Source organism: Epinephelus fuscoguttatus, linkage group LG8 (assembly GCF_011397635.1).
Source record: "Epinephelus fuscoguttatus linkage group LG8, E.fuscoguttatus.final_Chr_v1".
Classification (NCBI taxonomy): Eukaryota; Metazoa; Chordata; class Actinopteri; order Perciformes; family Serranidae; genus Epinephelus; species Epinephelus fuscoguttatus.
In genome coordinates, this window is record NC_064759.1 from 6059644 (window position 1) to 6081451 (window position 21808).

At 41.8% G+C, this 21808-nt stretch overlaps 1 protein-coding gene across 1 annotated transcript in view; it reads right to left on the bottom strand.

Moving 5' to 3' along the window:
• LOC125892951 (multidrug resistance-associated protein 1-like) overlaps window positions 1-21808 on the bottom strand; it is a 33180-nt gene that overhangs the window by 8418 nt on the left and 2954 nt on the right. Inside the window, exons 3-20 of the mRNA XM_049583320.1 lie at window positions 21477-21599; window positions 21178-21315; window positions 16979-17104; window positions 16506-16567; window positions 15428-15556; window positions 13266-13502; window positions 12886-13063; window positions 11985-12146; window positions 10777-10869; window positions 10484-10687; window positions 7342-7488; window positions 6112-6199; window positions 5503-5699; window positions 3850-4026; window positions 3578-3745; window positions 2949-3138; window positions 644-716; window positions 181-289 (exon numbers count right to left, since the gene is read on the bottom strand). Of these exons, the coding sequence (XP_049439277.1) occupies window positions 181-289; window positions 644-716; window positions 2949-3138; window positions 3578-3745; window positions 3850-4026; window positions 5503-5699; window positions 6112-6199; window positions 7342-7488; window positions 10484-10687; window positions 10777-10869; window positions 11985-12146; window positions 12886-13063; window positions 13266-13502; window positions 15428-15556; window positions 16506-16567; window positions 16979-17104; window positions 21178-21315; window positions 21477-21599 (2601 nt within the window). The remainder of the gene's footprint in view (window positions 1-180; window positions 290-643; window positions 717-2948; window positions 3139-3577; window positions 3746-3849; window positions 4027-5502; window positions 5700-6111; window positions 6200-7341; window positions 7489-10483; window positions 10688-10776; window positions 10870-11984; window positions 12147-12885; window positions 13064-13265; window positions 13503-15427; window positions 15557-16505; window positions 16568-16978; window positions 17105-21177; window positions 21316-21476; window positions 21600-21808) is intronic.

A 21808-nucleotide genomic window follows, 5' to 3' on the forward strand; every position in this document is an offset into this window, starting at 1 on the left:
TTTAAGCTTGGAGGGACAGTTCCACCAGCTGCGACTGCACAGTGCTCTGGTTGCCATGACTGCAACCTGGTTTTGTTTCGTCCGCCGCATGACCAGTCTGCCATCTGTTCTCAGTGCACTTTTCTAGTGGTTAATAATACTGTCACAAACATACTAATATTGATGAGAAGAAGGACCCACCCTCCCTGTGTGAGCCTTGTCAACCTCTGTAAGCTTCCCAGCATCCTCAGCATCTAAGTCCTGATCAACAGCCTTCATCATCTGAACGCTGGCACTGCTCATATCACAGCTGGAACACAAACAAATCAGCAGTGGATAAATCAACAGTGTAACTGCAGCGTGTGTCAGTTCATCAGAAAATATCAGAGAAGCTTCGAGCAGAACAGGAACGACTTTTTAGAGTTTTAAGGCTTAACTTTCAGACGGTCAAGTTTTTCAGTAAAAAGCTCAGAGACGTGTGAAACTTTCCCATCTTATCCATAACCAATCAGATCATCAATTATTTTTAAAGTGTTTGTTTTTCCACTGTAATTAATGTGTGTATTATTTATGACATATAGGACTGTATTATCATTGTTACTAAAAACATTTAAAGGTGTGTTTATACTTTGTTCACAGCTCTGTGTGTGGTTTGTCTTTATACCTGATCAGCTGCTCCTGAGAAAGATCGATGGAGAAATCCGTCATACTGAGGCGAGACACCGACTTCCTGCTGCCTACAAACACACAAATATACACAATCATGCACACACACACACACACACACACACACACAGAAATATACACACAAATAAAATTTCGGTTCAAAACCAAAAATAACACAACATTACTGTAAATTACACTGCAGTTTGCGTTCTGCTACATCCACAGGTTCAAGATCAGTGTCACCAAATGTCCCAACTTCTGTTCCTGAGATATGACGTTAAATATTGGGCAGAAAAGTATTTTATTCAGAACATAATGATGTCACAGTGAAGCTGACCTTTGACCTTTTAGATATAAAATGTCATCACCTCATAATTTTATCCTGTTAGATATTTGTGTGAAATACAAAACATATTTTGTGAGGTCACAGTGACACTTGACCTTTTTACCACAAAATTCTCATCAGTTTATTCTTCAGTCCAAGTGGATGTTTGTGTCAAATTTAACCTCTTGAACTCCACCCCCATTTTGTAGCGAAAACGCCTAAAATGACATACCCAAATTAAAATGACTGTAGCCTCTGAACCGCTCTGACTACATGCATGCATGAGGTCTTGCCAGCAAGCAAACTCTCTGAGGTTTCTTGTGAAAGTGTTAGAAACACTCTAGGTGATACAGAGACAGAGTATTGGGCCTCTGAAGTCAGTATAAAGCTGAAGATTTTGCCTAAAAAAAAAAAAAAAAAAGATTTTCAGGATGAATAACTGTCTGTGGCTTCATCTGAGCAGGTAAATGACACTGTGGGGCTGTAGGCACACTATCAATGAACATTTGTGTCAAATTTGAAGAAGACTGCTCAAAGTATGACCATTCTACAGTGTTTTTTCCATGAAAAGATCCAGGCAGAGCTCCAAATGACAGAGCGCTCACTTGGCTTCACAACAGTACTATCAGTGATCAAACAACACTCAGACAGCTTAAAACATTGTACCTTATTGAAATCAGGTGTGATTATGATAGCTGATGTTGTTTATGACAGAAACACCATAAAATATCACCAAATAAAGCCATATGAAACGTGAATGTTGTGATCCTACTTTCTAGGCGGTATATCTCAGCCAAAAATAGTGGTAGGAGTGAGACTCTCACCTTTTATAAAAGATCTAAGTCTCCACTCGCAGCTCCGCATGAGATCGCAAGTAATCCTTTAACTTTTCCCGTCGAAAAACGGCATGACATGACTTGTCACGACTCATCGCGATTTTGGACTACGTGTGTTTAGGCTGCTCTGGTACGAAATACATAATAAATAAAAGAAAACCGATCTTATTTTTGAAAAGCCGAGAGCTTCCTGAATCCAGCGATACCAAACATCACATGGTTTGATGACGTAGTGCGCCTGGGAGATACCAATTATCAGAAGAGGGAGGGAGCGAGGACGCCGGCGTCCGAGTGGAGTCAGAGAGGATCAGCTCTGCACTCAGGATTTCAAGTAAATTGTCTATGATACGGTGCTTGTTAAGGTTGCTTAGCAACCTCAGACGCAGCCTGCCACTGCGCTCATGGAATCTGGCACAAAAAAGTTACAAGAGCAGCACTCAGCGCCCGACCTCGCATTTTCCAGGCGGTTAAAGACGCGGCATGTGTACAGCCTCTAATTTCCAGGGCTGGTACCTGCGGTTATTCCACAGGCTAGTTAATAACATGTCGGGTAGGAAGTCCAAAGTGTGGGATCATTTTGAGAAGGTGAAGGACGAACCCAAGGTGATATGTAGACTCATCTTCATTGGTCGACTACAAACATGACGTATCATCTGAAACATGGAAGTAGCTACATGCCCATTAGCCCACAGCGTCATTAACAGGCGGCTCGCTCAGTGTGTGATGTGCACTTGGAGATTAAATATACATACATTAATATCAGAAACATGCGGGCGACTAGTTGACTAATGGCCCAACTATTGGTCGACTAGGAACATTTTTAGTCAGGGGCAGCCCTAGTTTGGAGTCTGGTCCTCCACCCTCTTTAGACTTTGGGCATTAATTCTCTGAACTTTTCTTCCTCAGTCTCTCTGTGTGCACACGGCCCTGTATTCTCATGTCCATGATTTGAGGGGCGTTTACCTATGCTAATTAGGATCAACTTACATCACCTTCAGTTTACAAGGACAATGGGATTCATCATAATAACAACTCAGGTGTGAACAATTCTGCCATGAATCTGATGTAAACTTTTCTTTGGACTTTTCTTGAGGACAAATTTATGAAAAAAATATGTTGGTGAATGAAGCCCAAAGTCTTACTCCTGTCTCTGGGGGTGGGGCTCTCTCTGCGCTGGTTTCCACTGAATCTGTGGATGAATTTGGCGAAGGTTCCTTTCCTGTCCATCAGCTCCATGTAGGAGCCCATCTCTGAGATCTGACCCTCCTCCATTACCAGGATCAGGTCTGCTTTAGACAGGAAGTTGAGGCCGTGAGTTACCAGCACCCGGGTCTAAAAACACATCAGCACACACATTACACTTATTTAACTCCTTTATCCAAAGCAGTTTACAGTAAGGTTTATCAGTCTGTGGATGTTATGGAGTTGTCTGGATTACAGTGATGCCTCGCTGCTTGTGTAAAAGCTCCATCAGCCCGGAGGTAAAAGAGAGTCCATGATGAGTGAGGATCTTGTCAGGAATCTCCACTCTGGAGAAAAGCTGGTTTAAGGCACGCAGAACAGCTGGAGCGGTGCAGCTGTGTAGTGGATATGCCACCAGAAAGCTGGAGTCATAGTCACACAACCAAGATGTACTTGTGCACCCAGCTGCTCTTTACCAAAGGACCAACTATGTCCATGGCAACCCACCGGAGGAAGGTGAGATCATGGAGAGTGTTTGGTCAGAGTGCAGATACAGGTACAGGTCTGCAGAGAACCTGCAGGGTCTCACCTTGTCTTTGAGGAGTCCTCTGGGTCCAATGACTCGATCAAAGATATGTTGTCCCACGTGAGCATCAACGGCCGACAGCGGGTCGTCCAGCAGGTAGACATCTGACTTCCTGTACACTGCTCGAGCCAGACTCACCCTCTGCCTCTGACCTCCAGACAGGTTCAGACCCTGCAGTCAGTAAATGCATCACCAGTAAACAAAAAGTAAACACTACACAGTCAAACAGGAGACAATTAACAGTCAGAGCAACAGCGTGCTGGCAGTGCCTGTACCTTCTCCCCGATCTCTGTGCTGTCTCCAGCAGGCAGGATGTCCAGGTCCGGCAGCAAGGCGCAGGCCTCCAGCACACGATGGTACCAGCTCTCCTTCCTCTCTCCACCAAACAGAATGTTGTCCTTCAGAGAGGCGTTCTGGATCCAGGCCTGCTGGGGGACGTAGGCCACCGAACCCTGCAACACCACAGTCAAAATAACCTTTACTGCCCCTGAGAGAGGATTCCGCTATAAAACATACAGATTCAGCAGATAAATCTTCATAAAACAGCAGAAACTTTTATCACTTTTAACGAGGAGATTCTGTTTGAGTGTCAACATTATGTTCCAGCTACTTCTGAATTACAAAGTATATCGTTCCCTGTGTCTACACAGTCAAGCTCGCATTACGTCACCCACCAGCGAGAGCGTTTATTGGTCTGCTGTGGCGCAGTGCATTGTGGTAGTTGTAGGATTTCTACCTACAGCCCTTTCTCTGTGCTTTCTCTGGTCATATAGCAACAATTTCAGAAGTATTTGCCTCTTCCACTTCATACACAGCCTACTTTTAGACTGTGTACGTACGTATGTATGTATGTATGATACTGTGTGGTATGCTGTGCATATTGTGTGGTATCATATGCCGTATAGCATTATGTGCCATGCAGTGGGGCATACATGGGCATGTCACATGAGACTCATATATATGTATATGATGTGTCTGTATCTGATGTCGTGTGCTCCTTTTGTGTGAATTGTGGATTGTGTATTTTGTTGTGTTTCATGTTTTATGTTAGAGGACTACAGATGGAAATTAGCCTTTAGCTAAATCTGGTGCAAACATCTTTTTGTTTTGTAAACAACTAATGTACATGCACGCTGTCCTTTTTATAAACTAAATAAACTAAACTAAACTAATGTAATAAAGCCTTTTTTCCATCTGTGAAATTCTTCATTAGCAGCTTTTTTGTTGTGCGTACATTCATTCATTCATCTTCTAACCGCTTCATCCTCTTGAGGGTCGCGGGGGGGCTGGAGCCTATCCCAGCTGACATCGGGTGAGAGGCAGGGTACACCCTGGACAGGTCGCCAGACTATCACAGGGCTGACACATAGAGACAAACTTCACACCTTCGGACAATTTAGAGTTATCAATTAACCTAGTCCCCAGTCTGCATGTCTTTGGACTGTGGGAGGAAGCCGGAGTGCCCGGAGAGAACCCACGCTGACACGGGGAGAACATGCAAACTCCACACAGAAGGGCTCCCATGCCCGGGATCGAACCGGCAACCCTCTTGCTGTGAGGCGAGAGTGCTAACCACCACACCACCGTGCCGCCCCTTGTGTGGACATATATCTGCTTATTAATAATTAATAATTAATTAATGTTTCTCTCCCTGGCTCCACCCCTTTGCACAACATCACACACATTACAAAAAACCTATGGAGTTTCTGAGATACTTTTATAAAAGTAAACCTTCACAGTTTAAAAAATAATAATTCAAAGAGTATTAATTAAAAATGAGAAATAAATTACGCATCAAAGACAAGAAGTGGGGCTCTTTGTTCACCTGATGAGCAGTCGGTCATGTCAGGTGAGCACTTCAGTTAGTAAGTAGCCTGTCTATGCAGCCCTTCAATGTCTTTAAGTTTAGTATTACTAGCTATAGTCACCTTGATGGAGACGAAGCCGCTCCTCCTCTCCATCTCTCCCAACATGGCCGACAGCAGAGATGACTTCCCTGAGCCAACATGGCCGACCACAGCCACTAGGGAGCCCGTCTTCACCTTCACGTTGATCCTCTGCAGACATGGCGGCCCGTCATCGGTCCAGGAGAAGGATCCTCCCTCGATCACCACACCGTGTCCGTCTTAGCACACAACATTCCACTCTTTTCCACATGGTTCTATGTATTTCACATGGTAAATCACATATTCCTACATGGCTCCACCAATCTGCTGTGGTATTACTGTCCCGTGTAGATCATTAGAATGTCTTTTTTATAGATTGATGAAAAAATAAACTGTAAGGGGCAAACAATAAAGCAAGCACAAATAAAGCGGAAGTCCTCATAAGATAAGATAAATCATTACTGATGCCGAGAGGAGAAATTAACGACTCTAACCTTCATTTCAATTCTTTCAGGTTCTCAAAGACATTAAAACTTGTCATCAAACCTTCAAGATTTGTTTCATAGTCGCCATTAGTCTGAAGACAGGCTTCAGTTTCAGTGCGGACACAAAGGTGAAGCTGATCAGGTGTGTGTGTGTGTGATGTCATACCTGTGCTGTAGGGAAGTCTCTCCACGTTACCAGGCTTCAGTTCATCTTGGCAAAGGAAGTTTCCCAGACGTCTGAGTGAGATGATGGCCTGATCACATTTTTTAAAAAGTCACATTAAACACAAATCAGTCACCTGACATTTTACCAAACAGAAAAGTAACAACCTCACACAGGCAACCAGTCAAATATGTGAAACAATGTCATTCACTAATGAGCACAATCATAATATTCTCCCAAATATCCTACTATCCTACTATTAAATGGAGAAACCTCTGTCCCTCCGTCCGTCATCATCCGTTTTCTTCCTCACTGCTTTGACTTATTTCTCTGAACTTGCACAAAGGTTTTCATCTTGGTCATGTGCAGACAGCCACGATGCCGTTTTTGCATTTTTCCCACATTCCTACTGTTTATATTCGCGTTTTTTTCCACTACCCATTCATAATGTGAGCACCATTAGCAGCGCGAGCTGTGCATGTGTGCTGGGACCACAGTTTGGCTGGGAAACCTTTATCTCCAACACTTGCGGATCGAAACCACTTGGAAAACACCTGCGCTCTGACCACAGTTTGGCTGGGACATGCAATTTCAAGCACCAACACTTGCTGAAGACTAAGGTAATTATTTTACTGAATGAACGTGCGTCTGTCTGTGTGCGCGAGCCAGCCGTTACGTATTTTCACTTTACTGACATTAGCCTACAAACATTACAGACTAAACATTACGCTGTGCACTTCGCACCATTTGTTTCATTCTTTCTCCGTGTTGCGTGTGTATGTGTGTACCTGTGTGCCCGCGCGTCTCCGTGCCGTCAGCCAAAACTATGCTCCATGTATTTTGCCATAAAGCATGTTTCTAAATACAGTGTGCATTGTTTGTCTTACATTAATATTTATTACACAGTGCATTTACAGTGCTCTGATTTTGCATCTCCTCTAATACACTGTTTTTGATTTCTTATTCCTCTATACATAACACATCTCCGGGTATGGACTAGTTTCTATAAATGATCAAAAAATATTAAGTAAGCTAAAATATTAAAGTACTATCTTATAGGGTTCAAAAGCACACTGAGACGATGGAACAAACACTGAAGTGTAACACTGTTATTTTTAGACATATTAGAAACTCACTCACTGTGGAGGTATTGTTGGAATAAATCTTTAAAAACCTTGACTCCATTGACAGAGACACCCAGAGAACAGAGGTTTCTGATTGGCTGTGACTTGCCTGCATGGTGGTGCTCATGGCGAAGGGAAGCTGACTCAGAGGAGTTTTCAGGATGTTGATGAGAGCAACAGAGACAAAGATTTTCTGAGCATCCAGAACGTTTCGCTCGTCGATCAGCACGTACACGGCAAACACTGAGAGGGCGATCTGATCAGAGAGGACAAGAGGACAAAAACTATTTCAAAAAATTATAATATCAAATGTCACACAGACAATTTTTGATGAGTTCATCAGAGAGAAAAGACAGAATGAATCAATTAACTGTGACAGTTTATGTTTCTAACAATGATTCACGGCAGTTTAAATTTGGACCGACAAAAAACATGTTGATAAAAACATGTGAAACCAGGTCCAAATAATAGGAAACCTCAAACGAATATATCGTTACCAGCTGTTGGTAACCATGGCAACAACACATCAGAAATCGCCATTTTGTTGTCGTGAACTTGAAATACATTTTTATGTGTCAATATTTATTCACACATTATACAGAGACAGAATGAAGCCTTATCATTTATTAGAGGACGTCTAATTACTGTGGAGTCATAGGAGTGTCATAAAAAAGAAAAATATCTGTAAAATAACAAGAAAAATAAATGCAGAAATACAAAGAGGAATAAATAACATATTAAATGAGTAAATAAATAAATAAATAATAAATGTGGATATATACTGTATGTGTGTGTGCATATGTATATATATATATGTATATATATACACTGCTCAAAAAAATAAAGGGAACACTTAAACAACACAATGTAACTCCAAGTCAATCACACTTCTGTGAAATCAAACTGTCCACTTAAGAAGCAACACTGATTGACAATCAATTTCACATGCTGTTGTGCAAATGGAATAGACAACAGGTGGAAATTATAGGCAATTAGCAAGACACCCCCAATAAAGGAGTGGTTCTGCAGGTGGTGACCACAGACCACTTCTCAGTTCCTATGGTTTCTGGCTGATGTTTTGGTCGCTTTTGAATGCTGGCGGTGCTTTCACTCTAGTGGTAACATGAGACGGAGTCTACAACCCACACAAGTGGCTCAGGTGGTGCAGCTCATCCAGGATGGCACATCAATGCGAGCTGTGGCAAGAAGGTTTGCTGTGTCTGTCAGTGTAGTGTCCAGAGCATGGAGGCGCTACCAGGAGACAGGCCAGTACATCAGGAGACGTGGAGGAGGCCGTAGGAGGGCAACAACCCAGCAGCAGGACCGCTACCTCCGCCTTTGTGCAAGGAGGAACAGGAGGAGCACTGCCAGAGCCCTGCAAAATGACCTCCAGCAGGCCACAAATGTGCATGTGTCTGCTCAAACGGTCAGAAACAGACTCCATGAGGGTGGTATGAGGGCCCGACGTCCACAGGTGGGTGTTGTGCTTACAGCCCAACACTGTGCAGGACGTTTGGCATTTGCCAGAGAACACCAAGATTGGCAAATTCGCCACTGGCGCCCTGTGCTCTTCACAGATGAAAGCAGGTTCACACTGAGCACATGTGACAGACGTGACAGAGTCTGGAGACGCCGCGGAGAACGTTCTGCTGCCTGCAACATCCTCCAGCATGACCGGTTTGGCAGTGGGTCAGTAATGGTGTGGGGTGGCATTTCTTTGGGGGGCCGCACAGCCCTCCATGTGCTCGCCAGAGGTAGCCTGACTGCCATTAGGTACCGAGATGAGATCCTCAGACCCATTGTGAGACCATATGCTGGTGCGGTTGGCCCTGGGTTCCTCCTAATGCAAGACAATGCTAGACCTCATGTGGCTGGAGTGTGTCAGCAGTTCCTGCAAGACGAAGGCATTGATGCTATGGACTGGCCCGCCCGTTCCACAGACCTGAATCCAATTGAGCACATCTGGGACATCATGTCTCGCTCCATCCACCAACGCCACGTTGCACCACAGACTGTCCAGGAGTTGGCGGATGCTTTAGTCCAGGTCTGGGAGGAGATCCCTCAGGAGACCATCCGCCACCTCATCAGGAGCATGCCCAGGCATTGTAGGGAGGTCATACAGGCACGTGGAGGCCACACACACTACTGAGCCTCATTTTGACTTGTTTTAAGGACATTACATCAAAGTTGGATCAGCCTGTAGTGTGTTTTACCACTTTAATTTTGAGTGTGACTCCAAATCCAGACCTCCATGGGTTAATAAATTTGATTTCCATTGATAATTTTTGTGTGATTTTGTTGACAGCACATTCAACTATGTAAAGAACAAAGTATTTAATAAGAATTTTTCATTCATTCAGATCTGGGATGTGTTATTTTAGTGTTCCCTTTATTTTTTTGAGCAGTGTATATATATATATATATATATATATATATATATATATGTATGTATGTATGTATGTATATACACACACATACAGTATATACAAGAGAGAGAAATAAATAAAAAATAAATTAATCAATTGATTAAAATGTGGAAATATAGAGAGAAATAATACAGAATATACAGAGAAGGCAAAAGGCAAAAAGGAATAGGAAAAAGACTAAACAAAAATAGAGGGATAAAAATAAATAAATAGAAACAGAAAAAATTATGTCATATATATATATACCAAAATATTACTGTATTTTTAACAATATATACATAACTATATACATACATAAATGACCAAATAAATGTGACAATAAATGAAAATTATTCTTTTATTTTGTCTTTTTATTACCACTTTAATTTACTCTTTTGTTTAACTCTCTTTATATTACAACACGTTCTACTACTTATTTATTCTTTTATTTATTCCTCCACATTTATTTTTTAATTCATTTAAAAATTATTTTTTTTCCGTGCACTCCTATGACTTGTGTGTGATGGTTCAGATGAACTGAAGTGATCAATAGCTGAACCTGAAGCATCTTATTGGTCTGTCAAACTCTCACGAGGTGCTCCAGTGGAGCTGCTCAGAGACCAGCAGGACGCACTGGTCATACTGGGCAGCTTCCAGGTGTGAATGTGTGAAGTGTGTCAGTGTGATGAGAGCCTGGCTGAAAGTGAAACGTCTCTGAATAAATGAACATAAGATAACAGAGAACGATGTTCACATAAAACATGACTAAGTGAGGTTCAAGCCCTGCCTTTTTCACTAGTCTGAGTCAGACCGAGGTTAAACTGACCAGTCAGACATGAGACTCACCAGGAACGAGGAGGAGTTGAAGGAAGCCAGAGAGACGGAGTAGAGGATCTGAGATTTCTTCAGGGCCTGGAGTTCTCCATCTCTCAGGACGCCAACACGTCGCAGGAAAGCTTCTTCCCAGGCGTAAAACTTCAGGATCTTCACACCACTCAAGATTTCATTCATCAGCTTGATCCGGTCGTCCATGAACTTCATCTGAGCCTCCTGAGAAACACAGGCAGCAGATTGTGGAACACAATCGATCCACCTGTAGATGGAGCATCTGATTAAAGACAATGACACAGTTCTCTCACCTGCAGCTTGCTTCTTATTTTAGCGATGAATCCATTCAGAGGAAAGATCAGAACGACAGCAGTGATGCCAGCCAGAGCAGATGGGCCGAGGAGCTGTTAATCAATCACAGAAGCTGTTTATCAATCAATCAGGACAGACTGGCTACAAAGAGGTTGTGTGACGGCATGGCTGTTTCCTGTGAGGAGCACTTGAATGTGGTATTTCATATGATAAACTGGCAGACAGAGCTGAGCTCCATCTTTGTTCGGGCGGAGACCTAATTCCCACAAAACGTTAAAATGATCAATAAAATCCACGTTGTGAGCATCACAGGCAGAAGACAGCCAGCAGTTCAAACTAAGCAGCCTGCTGAAACGCCCACTCCATGGCCAAATGTGGGACTTGGTCCTGAGATGTGGATTTTGGCTTTGAATGACTCGGTAATGTTAAACAAGTGGATGAAATCACATTTTAAAAGTTTGGACTGCTACTTGAGAACGTCATTCATGCTAACATTCATTATAAAGCCATCTACCTCTGAATGGGATTTCATCATGTCTCTGGCAGGGTTATATTCATTTATTTGTGGTGGCCTGCCTCATTATCAGCCTTGATTTTCTATTTTTGGAACTGGACTGTAATTTGGAGCGCTGTTGGAATATATATACTAGGATTGGGTGGTATCACGGTACACCAGGATATTCTGAAATTCACACCGTATGATTTTCAATACAGTAAAAAATAAAGACGATCTTTCTACTAACTTCTTACTGGACAGTCTGTAATGAAGGTGTTTTTTATAGATGTTACATTAGTGCACATCACTCGCCACCAGAGGTCAGTGTGGTGCAAGAGGCAGTGGTGGTGATAAATGTAACAGGACTGACTGTAAACACCAGGCACAGTGAAAGTAAGATTGTTTGTTAATTCATATAGAAATAAAATGTTCTGTTCCCTATCACAGCACTGTCATTTAACTTTTGTTCATTGTTTTTCCAAACTACTTTAGAAGACACCGGTCGCGCTCTCATGGAAGCTGTGCATCGAGCTCTGATTGATCCGACCACAAACTGATGAGCTAATCAGTTCTTCCACACGCGACTCAAACACACCGTTGGGGAGAGGTGGCCTCAGCACAGCCCGGTGAGTCATCGCTGGTCAGAACAGTCACAATAAACACAACAGAAACATAGGCATGATGTTTTCATGTCAAGGTGTTTTTTTCTACCTGCCACAGGAAGTAGAAGCAGAGCGCGATCTCGATGGGAGTGACCCAAATACTGTTGAAATAAACCACAAAGTCCATCAGCTTCTGAGTGTCGGCTGAAATCAGATTAATGATTTCTCCTGAAGTACACTGCCGCCGAGCTGCACTGCTGATCAGCAGACACTGGGGATTCAAACACAGAAAACTTTATTGACTTTACTGCTGATCTCAGAGACTAGATGAGCACAGTGAGTCTGAAATGCTTAAGCAGAACTCCAGTGAGCATATCAGTGTGTTTCCAGGTGTTGACGAGTTTCACTGCACATTTTAAAGAAGTAAAATGGTTTTAGTGTCTCCAGAGGGAGCTGTGTGACGACTGATAAATATCCTCATGAGAAGTCACTTGAGTCAGCGTCATTTGAGGATGAAAAGTAAAAAATCTGGAGGTGTGGAGTCAGAAAGAACTGACCTCAGCAGACCTCTGCAGCCCACTGCTCATCTTTGCTACAGGCTAAATGCTGAAAGGAGACAGAGTAATTGTGTGCACATCCAATCCTGCTTTAGGTCAGGTGCTGGATAATGGGGGTCCATGCAGAAAGAAGAAGAAAATCCGCACACTGAATTAGAGCTCCCAGTAAGTTTTTAATGATTAAAAAAGCAACGTTTCGACCCAAACGGTCTTCCTCAGGCAATGTTCTTCAGAGAATGTTCAAAAGATTCTTTTGAAGTTGCCTGAGGAAGACCGTTTGGGTCGAAACGTTGCTTTTTTAATCATTAAAAACTTAGTGGGAGCTCTAATTCAGTGTGCGGATTTTCTTCCTCTTTCTAAATGCTGAAAGGATACATCAGCTGCTGCAGCCTAACAAGACACAATCTAGTAACACAGGCACCAGCTGTCTTTGTCTATTTGTCTCTCTGTCACCTTCCTGTAGACGAGTCCCATGACGGCTGTCTTCACTCTCATTCCAACGGTGAAGCAGTGAAACATGTACTGATGATGGAGGAGAGACTGCAGACAGGACAGCAGGAAGAGCAGCGAGGCGAACAGGAATCCTTTCCACATCGCAGCGTCTTTGTCCCGCATGAAGCCCAGCAGCAAACTGACAACAACAACAAATAAATACAATCAACAAACTGTGAACTATAAACAACAACATCAGTGTTAACAAGCTCAGACAGTTTAAGAGTCATAGCTTGACACGTCTAGCTAGAGGGTCTTCAGTTTGTGGAATTCAAATCATCCACCAGTATTAAGTCTAGTATAACATAACATATAACATATTTGTGATTTCTCTGACCCACCTGAGCACCTGCGGCACAGCAAACATGAAGGCATCATGCAGGAGGAGACACAGTGTCCCACACAGGAAGTACAGCCCCAAGTTACGCCACAGAGCGTGCAGGAGGAAGAGGCTGTAGCCACGCCCCTTCCTGTTCTTCTTCAGCAGCTGTGTTTTTTCCGTTGGCGTGGCAGAACCACCGGGCCAGGACCTGGACCATGATCGCCATGATCGGGACAGGGAGCCAGCAGGCTCCTCACTGCAGAACATCAAAACAAACGGTGCCTCAAACTGATACATCATTATCCTGCATGAAGCCCAGCAGCAAGCTGACGGGCCTCTGTAGGTGCACGACCAAGCAATGCAGCAACTATCAGAGCCTTCACGCTCAACTCAAAAGGGGAGATTATGTCATTTTCTGGTGCACGATGCTCATGCTGGGGGACACTACTGAGAGCATGAAGCACACATAAGGGTTGTGAGGGGCTGCAGCCAATCCCAGCTGACACTGGCAGGTAGAGGCGGGTAATATCTGGACAGGTAGTCAGTAATCACAGGGCTGACCAACCAACCACCCTCACATTTAACGTTTTATATGTGATCATGTTTTGGGGAAGTTTTCTGAAGTCCTTCGCTTCCTTTGACTTCTTCTTACTCTTTCACATTAAAAGCCTTTAAGTGAGTCAGGGGGCTTTTATTTTGAAAAATACACAGGAAGTCTTGAGTTTTAGCAGCAGACCAGTTAGAGTAAAGGAATCGGGCTCATCCAGGGTTCCTACAACTTAGGGCAGGTTGGATTTAACACTTCTCAAGACTTTATTTAACGACACTCAAAATTAAATTTAAGAACAATTTTACAGTAACCAAAATTTAAGGTAAAAACAATATACACCTTATCTTCTCTCCTCTCTCTCTCTCAGATTCTGATAAGTTGGTTCTACTTCATTTGCTAACATTCACGTCCTGTTACTGCATGTCACTAACTTGGCTTCTTCTCCGGAGCCTTTGTGCTCCACTGTCTCTCAGGTTAACTCGTATCGCAGCAGTGCCTGGGTAGTGTGACGTGTGTGGTTGTGCTGCTGCCGTGGTCCTGCCAGATGCCTCCTGCTGCTGCTGCTGCCATCATTAGTCATACTTCTACTATTATTATACACATATGATTATTGTCACATATGTATACTGTCATATATTAATACTTACAACATATGCCACAACAATTACTATTATTATTATAATATTATTACTTAAATTAATGTTGTTGCATGCTATTATCGTTACCGTCTGTCCTGTCTCTCTCTCTCTCTCTCTCTCTCTCTGTCTCATTGTGTCATACAGATTACTGTTAATTTATCATGTTGATCTGTTCTGTACGACATCTATTGCACGTCTGTCCGTCCTGGAAGAGGGATCCCTCCTCAGTTGCTCTTCCTGAGGTTTCTACCATTTTTTCCCCCGTTAAAGGGTTTTGGGGGAGTTTTTCCTTATCCGCTGTGAGGGTCCAAAGGACAGAGCGATGTTGTATGCTGTAAAGCCTCTGATGCTTTAGAAATTAAATTGAATTACTTAAGGTTAGGGACAATTTTGCCCAAATGTTTACTATGACATAAAACATGACTTTTATGGTCAAGTTAAAAAGTTAGATAATCCACTTAAAATGCTGGAAAAACTTTCTAGAGAGGAACATGTGGAAAACAGTTATTATGTTATCATTAAAGTGTCCATTTGGTTTGGTTTAAAAAAAAAAAAGCTTGTTCATTTGTCATTTGATTGGATGTGGTAAATCAATGTGAGTGCTGTTGGTTCCTCTATCTTGATCTGCATGACATTGATGTGAGAGGCATTAGGTAAAATGTTTAAACAACAGATTTTGCCTGATTTTTTTTTTTTTTTCAGATTTTACAATACAGCACCTAAAAAAACCCCACTGCTTTCCATGTGTTAGCATTTTTAACACTTTTGAAAGATTGACTGAAGACATTTTAATACCAAATAATGCCTTATTTTTAGTTTAGCGAATTCAATGAATTTTTAAGACTTTTTAAAGATGACATCACTGTGACCACATACGTTTCTTTGTTTCTTCATTTATGTTTAGTTTAATTCACTCATCTCTGCTTTTCATGTGTTGACATTCAGATTAAATTAATTAATATTAATCAAAATATTAAATGGAAAAAGTCATACTGCAGCTGTTTGCACTTCTGAGTCCAGAACTTTTCCAAGTCTGTCATGATCCGGATCGATGAGTCCTGGTCCCGCAGAGACCACAGGTCTGCAGCCTGCAGGGGGTGCCGGTAACCCTGAAACACCAAACTGACAGGAAGACAAAACACAATTTTCATTAGTAATGATGTCACCATTTTTAATATTATGATCAGTAGTTGTAGGGGTGGTAGTAATCTTATTTTTCTAACCTAATCAAATTCAAAATAATCAACCCCAGAGTGATTTTAACACCATCGATCACCTCATAAACCCTGTTACACCCGTAGATACCATCTTACTGCTTCTAAATGTGATGAATGTACAGATAACTTCAAAGACAGCCAACATCAGGTCTAAAATCTGTCAGCTACACGTTACCATAACAGCTGAATAAACATCCACATGTGAAGCCCTGCTGGACAAATTCAGTCTGGTTGAAGCTGAAATGATCCGAGAAGTGGTAATAACACTAAAATCCTCTGCATATATCCTTGACCCAGTCCCAACCTCTGTTTTAAAAAATGTTTTTAATTCTGTGTCTGAGAAGGTCCTGACCATTTTTAATCACTTGATGCAACTGGAGCTCTCTCTTTAAAGCCAGACTCTAATACTACAGCTTTTTAGCATAAATGCATGTGTCTGGGAAGTACTGAGCATACGACTGGATAATTGAGACTTGGGTCATTCAGCACAAGTTATGTGAGAGTTTGTAAACTGATGTTCTCATATAGTTTTGATGTCGTTAAACATGGTCCTCAAACAATCAGTAATTCAATATGTTCATCGTTTTCCGTGAAGGAATGCAACAGAAAAAAAGTTTTCTTTACGAATTCAAGGCAACACGGCATCTCTAATTAACAAACAGTCATTTTGTGGATGAATTATTCCTTCAAATATTTCGCTGTGATCTAAGTTGTCTAAATGACAACTACAAAATAATGTTATATTAAACAGACTGTAACACAAACACACAGATGATCATAATAAGTTGTTGTGGCACGCTGTTGCTTTTTTGTGAGTTTTGGTGATTTGAGTATTTGGGCTGTGATGCCTGTACCTGCTGAACCAGAAGAAGAAAAACTTGGAGAGAAACGAGGCATCTTCTTCTGGACACTGATTCTGATGAGAGAAAATTAATCTTCTTTAGTGACTGACACTCATATTCAACAGTTGGTTTTAATAGTTTGATAAAGACAAACCACAGGTCACTTAAAAAGGTTTGATAATGACCACTGTTATGGCCCGAGCCGTTTCTGCAGTGTACTTTGTGTATTGTCAGTTGCTGTTTTTTGATGTGAAGTGTTGTGCCTCAACTCCTGGCTCTCATCACCCTCCAAACTTTTTATTACATGTGTGGAGATCGGGCATATTGAGCAACTTTGCTTTAATTTGTAGATGAGGGTTACCTGGTAACTTCAGCCTTTGTTGCTAGTAAATGCTCATGTGTATACTGTGCACATAAATCAGACATTGTATAGAATCATCTTGATGTAGGGGTGTATGATACTTGGATGTAGGTGTGTGAGGTACCTGGACGTATGTGTGTTTGTAAGAGAGTGGCCGGCAGTCGGAGAAGCAACTAAGGACGAGCTCGATGAGTTGGAGGGAAAAACAGATGAAGAAAGCCACGAAACGAGCAGCGTCTGATGAAAAACCCTGGAACAGCAGAGGGCAGAGGCCAGAGTAGAGGACAATTATTTATGGCAAGTAATATCTGTACCATGCAGTATTAAGATGGACAACCTATTTTATACATTTATATAGTTTCATTTAATGCAGTTAAAGCCACTACAGTACTGTATAATTCTCCTGATCCTTGTGCTGATATGTGGACATATGGAAAATGTAATGTTACATTATTGTAAACTTGCAATTACATAACAGTTCGTCTCAAGCAATGTTGTGGAGTAACTCAAAAGTAATGTAATGGATTCCTGTGTTACAGAGGCTATAGAGGGCTGACTTTTAAAGCTTAGAGTGGTGAAATCAGTATTAAACTAGAAGATCCAAAGAATCCAGTGGTACCAACCATGTTGTGCTGGCTTCTAAAGAAGAGGTTGAAATAACGCTCCAAAGTATTTCCAGTTAAATTTTGGCAAGGGAAAACCAAGCATGGCCATTTTCACAGAGGTCCCTTGACCTCTGATTTCAGAATGAAATTGGGTTCTGTGTGTACCCACAAATCTCACCTTTACAGACGTGCCCAATTTATGCTAGTCCCATACACTCTTGGGCACAAACTATGTACTTTTTTTTGCATGCACTGTAAATGTGTTATTTTCACCTATTGTATTTGAATATTTCTGCATACCGGCATTCCTAAAAAGATTTGGAACTGCATCAATTGGGTCTGACTGGAAAGCTGAGACTCTTGCAGATTGAATAAGCCCAGTTTTATTCATGTGTGATAGTGTTAGCCTCCATAGTGGCCATTTCATTGCAGATAGATAGACATCACTGTATAAAACAACGCCATCCAATCACTGAAAAATGCAGTTCTTACAAATATCTCCAAATATCAAGTTTATGACTCAAAATAATGGTACAGATTCTACTGTGGTGTTCCTCAAGGTGTTGGTGTCTTCGTGTGGTATTGTGGAAGGATTCTGCCCATTTTTTAAATTCTCAAGTGGTACATCATGAATTTAGCACCCGAACTGTGTAACAAATGGTATCAACCTAAAAATTCCTGCAACAGCTTATAAGACATAAATGAGTATGGGTGTGCCATCAAATACTTCGACCAGAACACTCTAAGCCCTTATAAACTCTTACCTTTTAAAATCTGAACAGGCGCCTAAGACAAACACTGTTTATTGCAGATTTATAACTAGAAAAACAGCAGCAGTACTGAGCTGCATCTCAAATTAATCTTCAGGTTCTGAGCTTTCAGATGATGTATACCACTTCTATATGGCACATACTGTTTACCTGCTGTCTCCCCCCAAAAATGGGTCTATGTGGGTCTCAGAGGATTAAGTAAAGTAATACATTAGTTTTTTGTTTTTGTTTTTTAAAAAAAGTAACGAGTACTGTGTTATACATTACTTTATAGAGTAACGCCCAGTGACCTCATCACTGACTGTTCACCTCAGTTTCGCTGAAACAGCGGAATTTGTGAACAGGAAGCGCGCGCCATACTGTTTCCGGTGGCTGAAAAAACCGAGTTAAAACGGTAAAACTAAGCAGCGCTGATCAAATATTCACCAAATTTTGATACCGCGTTGCCTAATTCTCGCAAAAGAGTTTTCAAAAACATATTTAGCTTACCGTTTAACTGTAACTGAGAAACCGTTCATTCCTTAACGGCGCCGGCCGCCATTTTGTTTCGTTCTAAACGCCCAAGCTCGCATTACGTCATCAGCCAGCGGCGCTGTGCATTCTGGTAGTTGTAGGTTTTCTACCTCTTGAGCAAACGCGGATGACACACATAGAGTGTATTACTCTCTGGTCTGGTTATTCTGCTGCAGACAGCCTGGTTTGATTAAAGGACGACACTTCCAGCAGTAAATACTTATTTAAATTGAATCATATAAGACAAGATGAATTTTAGATGTTAATTTCCTCTGATTTTAAAAGTTTTAGTGACCAGATTAAAAAAATTCTATATTTCAGCTTTTGTTTTCAGAAGTTTTGATTATATTTTAAAAATGTGATGACATTTTCTAAACTAACATAAAACTAATTCCACTTCACACTGATAATGGTCATTTACTTTAATTACTTTAAACATAATTTTCCCCCTATAGAACTACATACATTCAGTAGGCCCATTTTTTCCTCAGAAACTTAAATATCTCAGCAGGTATGTATCGACTGTTCAAGCTCAGTGAAGTCCGTACAGAAATAATCATCTGTCACTTCCAGGTAACCGATGTTATTGGCAGCTACATTTGAACTGCTTTCGAAGAAATGATTTAAACATGCACACACACACACACACTTCACACATCCAGAGGAGAGTAAATTTAGAGCTGTGAAATACTGCAACTGAAAGAGAAGAACTGAGAGAAGATAGTCATAGAAGAGGAGAAACAAACAGACATGACCTGTCACTTACACCCAACATCAACATTAGATATGTATCTGGATTAAGATTAAGAGGGTGGAAATGTTGAAATTTTTAGATTTAGTCTTAGGCTGAATCCAAATGTTACTTGAATTGAGTGGGCTAGAGATAATATTCAACCACATCATGATACAGAAAATATATTTAAGTATAGGCTGTAGAGGGAATGAAAATGTACTTTATAATTGCAGCCTATCAGACTCTGTACTGAAATAGCCTGTTATATAGAGATGTATTATTAGCCTACATATTTGTTTAGTCACAAAAAGGTTAAACATGGGATTTATATTTTGTTATCTGCAGGATGAGAGGAGTAGGCACGCTTCTTCGACCTTTATGACATACACCGATCCAAGTGTAAAATACACCATACAATAAATACATCACACTATGTACAACTGAAGTTTGTAAGAGCTCAGTCCGCAAGTCCAGAGGGTGGACATTTGAATTCAGCCTTAGTCTTTAGATGAAAATACTTATTAGTCTTAGTCCCATTTTAGTTCAATATTCATAGTTTTAGTCCAGCTTTAGTCAGTGAAGAGTCATTACATTTTTCATGTATCACTGTTCTCCTCTCCTCTTATTTTGAATGTTTGATAACTCATGTCCAACATTTTAGTCCAATCTCTTCAATGAAAACAAAATACACATTTTGTCATAATTTTTAGTATCAAAGATCTATTTTTAGGTTGTCAACGTCTCGTCTTTGTCTTGGAAAAAGGGTCATTAACAAACAATCTTCAATATAGTTCTTGTTAAAAAAATGAACACTGCCACCACCATATATCCTGGGCAGCTTGGAACACATAATCCCTCTCAGTGTGTTCTGGTCTACCCCGGGTGTCCTCCTCTACAGGCTGTCCATGACGAGATGTTGAACCACCTCATCTGACTCCTTTCAACATGAAGGAGCAGCGGTTCTCCTCTTGTGTTCTGGATCTGAGCTCCTCTTCTAGTCTCTATGGGCAGAGTCCAGATAACGTGCCAAGAAAACGCATGTCGGCTGTTTGTATCCACCTCGTTCTTACAGTCACCATCAACATTCCACCACAAGACTCTTCATTTATCCACCTGTTGAACTCACGTTCTATCTGACCCTCACTGGTCTTTGGGAGAAAACCTACCAGCTCCTGTTCCTCCCACACCAGAAAGGTAAAAACACCAGCTCCCGGTTCTTCTGCACCAGAGAGGTGACGTTCCACACCAGCTCCGGTTCCTTCCACACCAGAGAGGTGATGTTCCCATGTTCAGATCTGGTTCCTTCCCCATTAGAGAAGAGACGTTCCACAACAGTGCCCATTCCTTCAACCCCAGCTCTGTTTTCTTCACCACGTTCCACACCAACTCCGGTTCCATCCGCACCGCAGAGGTGATGTTCTACACCAAATCCGGATCCTCACACACCAGCTCTTGTACCTCACATACCAGTTCCGGTTCCGTCCCCATGAGGGAAGAGACGTCCACACCAGTGCCCATACCTTCCACCCCAGCTCTGTTTCCTTCCACACCAGAGAAATGATGTACCACGTTATATCTGGTTCCTTTCACAAGCTGCGGTTCCTTCCACACCAGAGAGGTGACGTTCCTTACCACATCTGTAACCTGCTGCAATGATTCAACATGAAACAGAGAGTATGTTAAAACAATAAATTACTGATACCTGATCAATTATCTGCTCGACATCAACCTTCAGACGAACAAGCGAACAAAGAACCAGAAGAGTCCAGAATAGGAAGAGGAGGACAGACGAACGACTGCCCTTCATCCTCTCTACTTGGATTATAACAACAGCGAGAACCTGAGGAAGAGAAGAAGGAGGAAGAAGGAGAACAAAGAAAGGAGCAAGAGAGAAGGCGAAGAAGTTTCACTGAGCAAAGTAAACAGCAGATGAGAAACTATTTTGATTTGATTGTTCCCAGGTGACCATCCCAAGAAACCATTGGTGGATCTCTTCTGTACCAGAGTGAGGCTCCGGATCAGTGGACCCATCAGGATCAACATGTGGTTCTGAAGCTCATTCTTCTTCACCAGGAAATAAAACATCTCCAGAAGACCGAAGGAAGCCAAACTGAGACCCAGGAGCTGCAGCAGAGTCCACAGAGAACAGGGTTAGACCAGAGAGACAAGGGTTTGACCAGAGGTCAGAGGAACTAGAGTTTAACCAGAGAAAACAGGATTAGAGACTGGAGTTAGACCAGAGAGACCAGAGTTAGACTACAGACCAGAGGAACCAGAGTTAAACCAGGGAGAACAGAGTTAGACCAGAGTTTGACCAAAGAGACCAGAGAGAC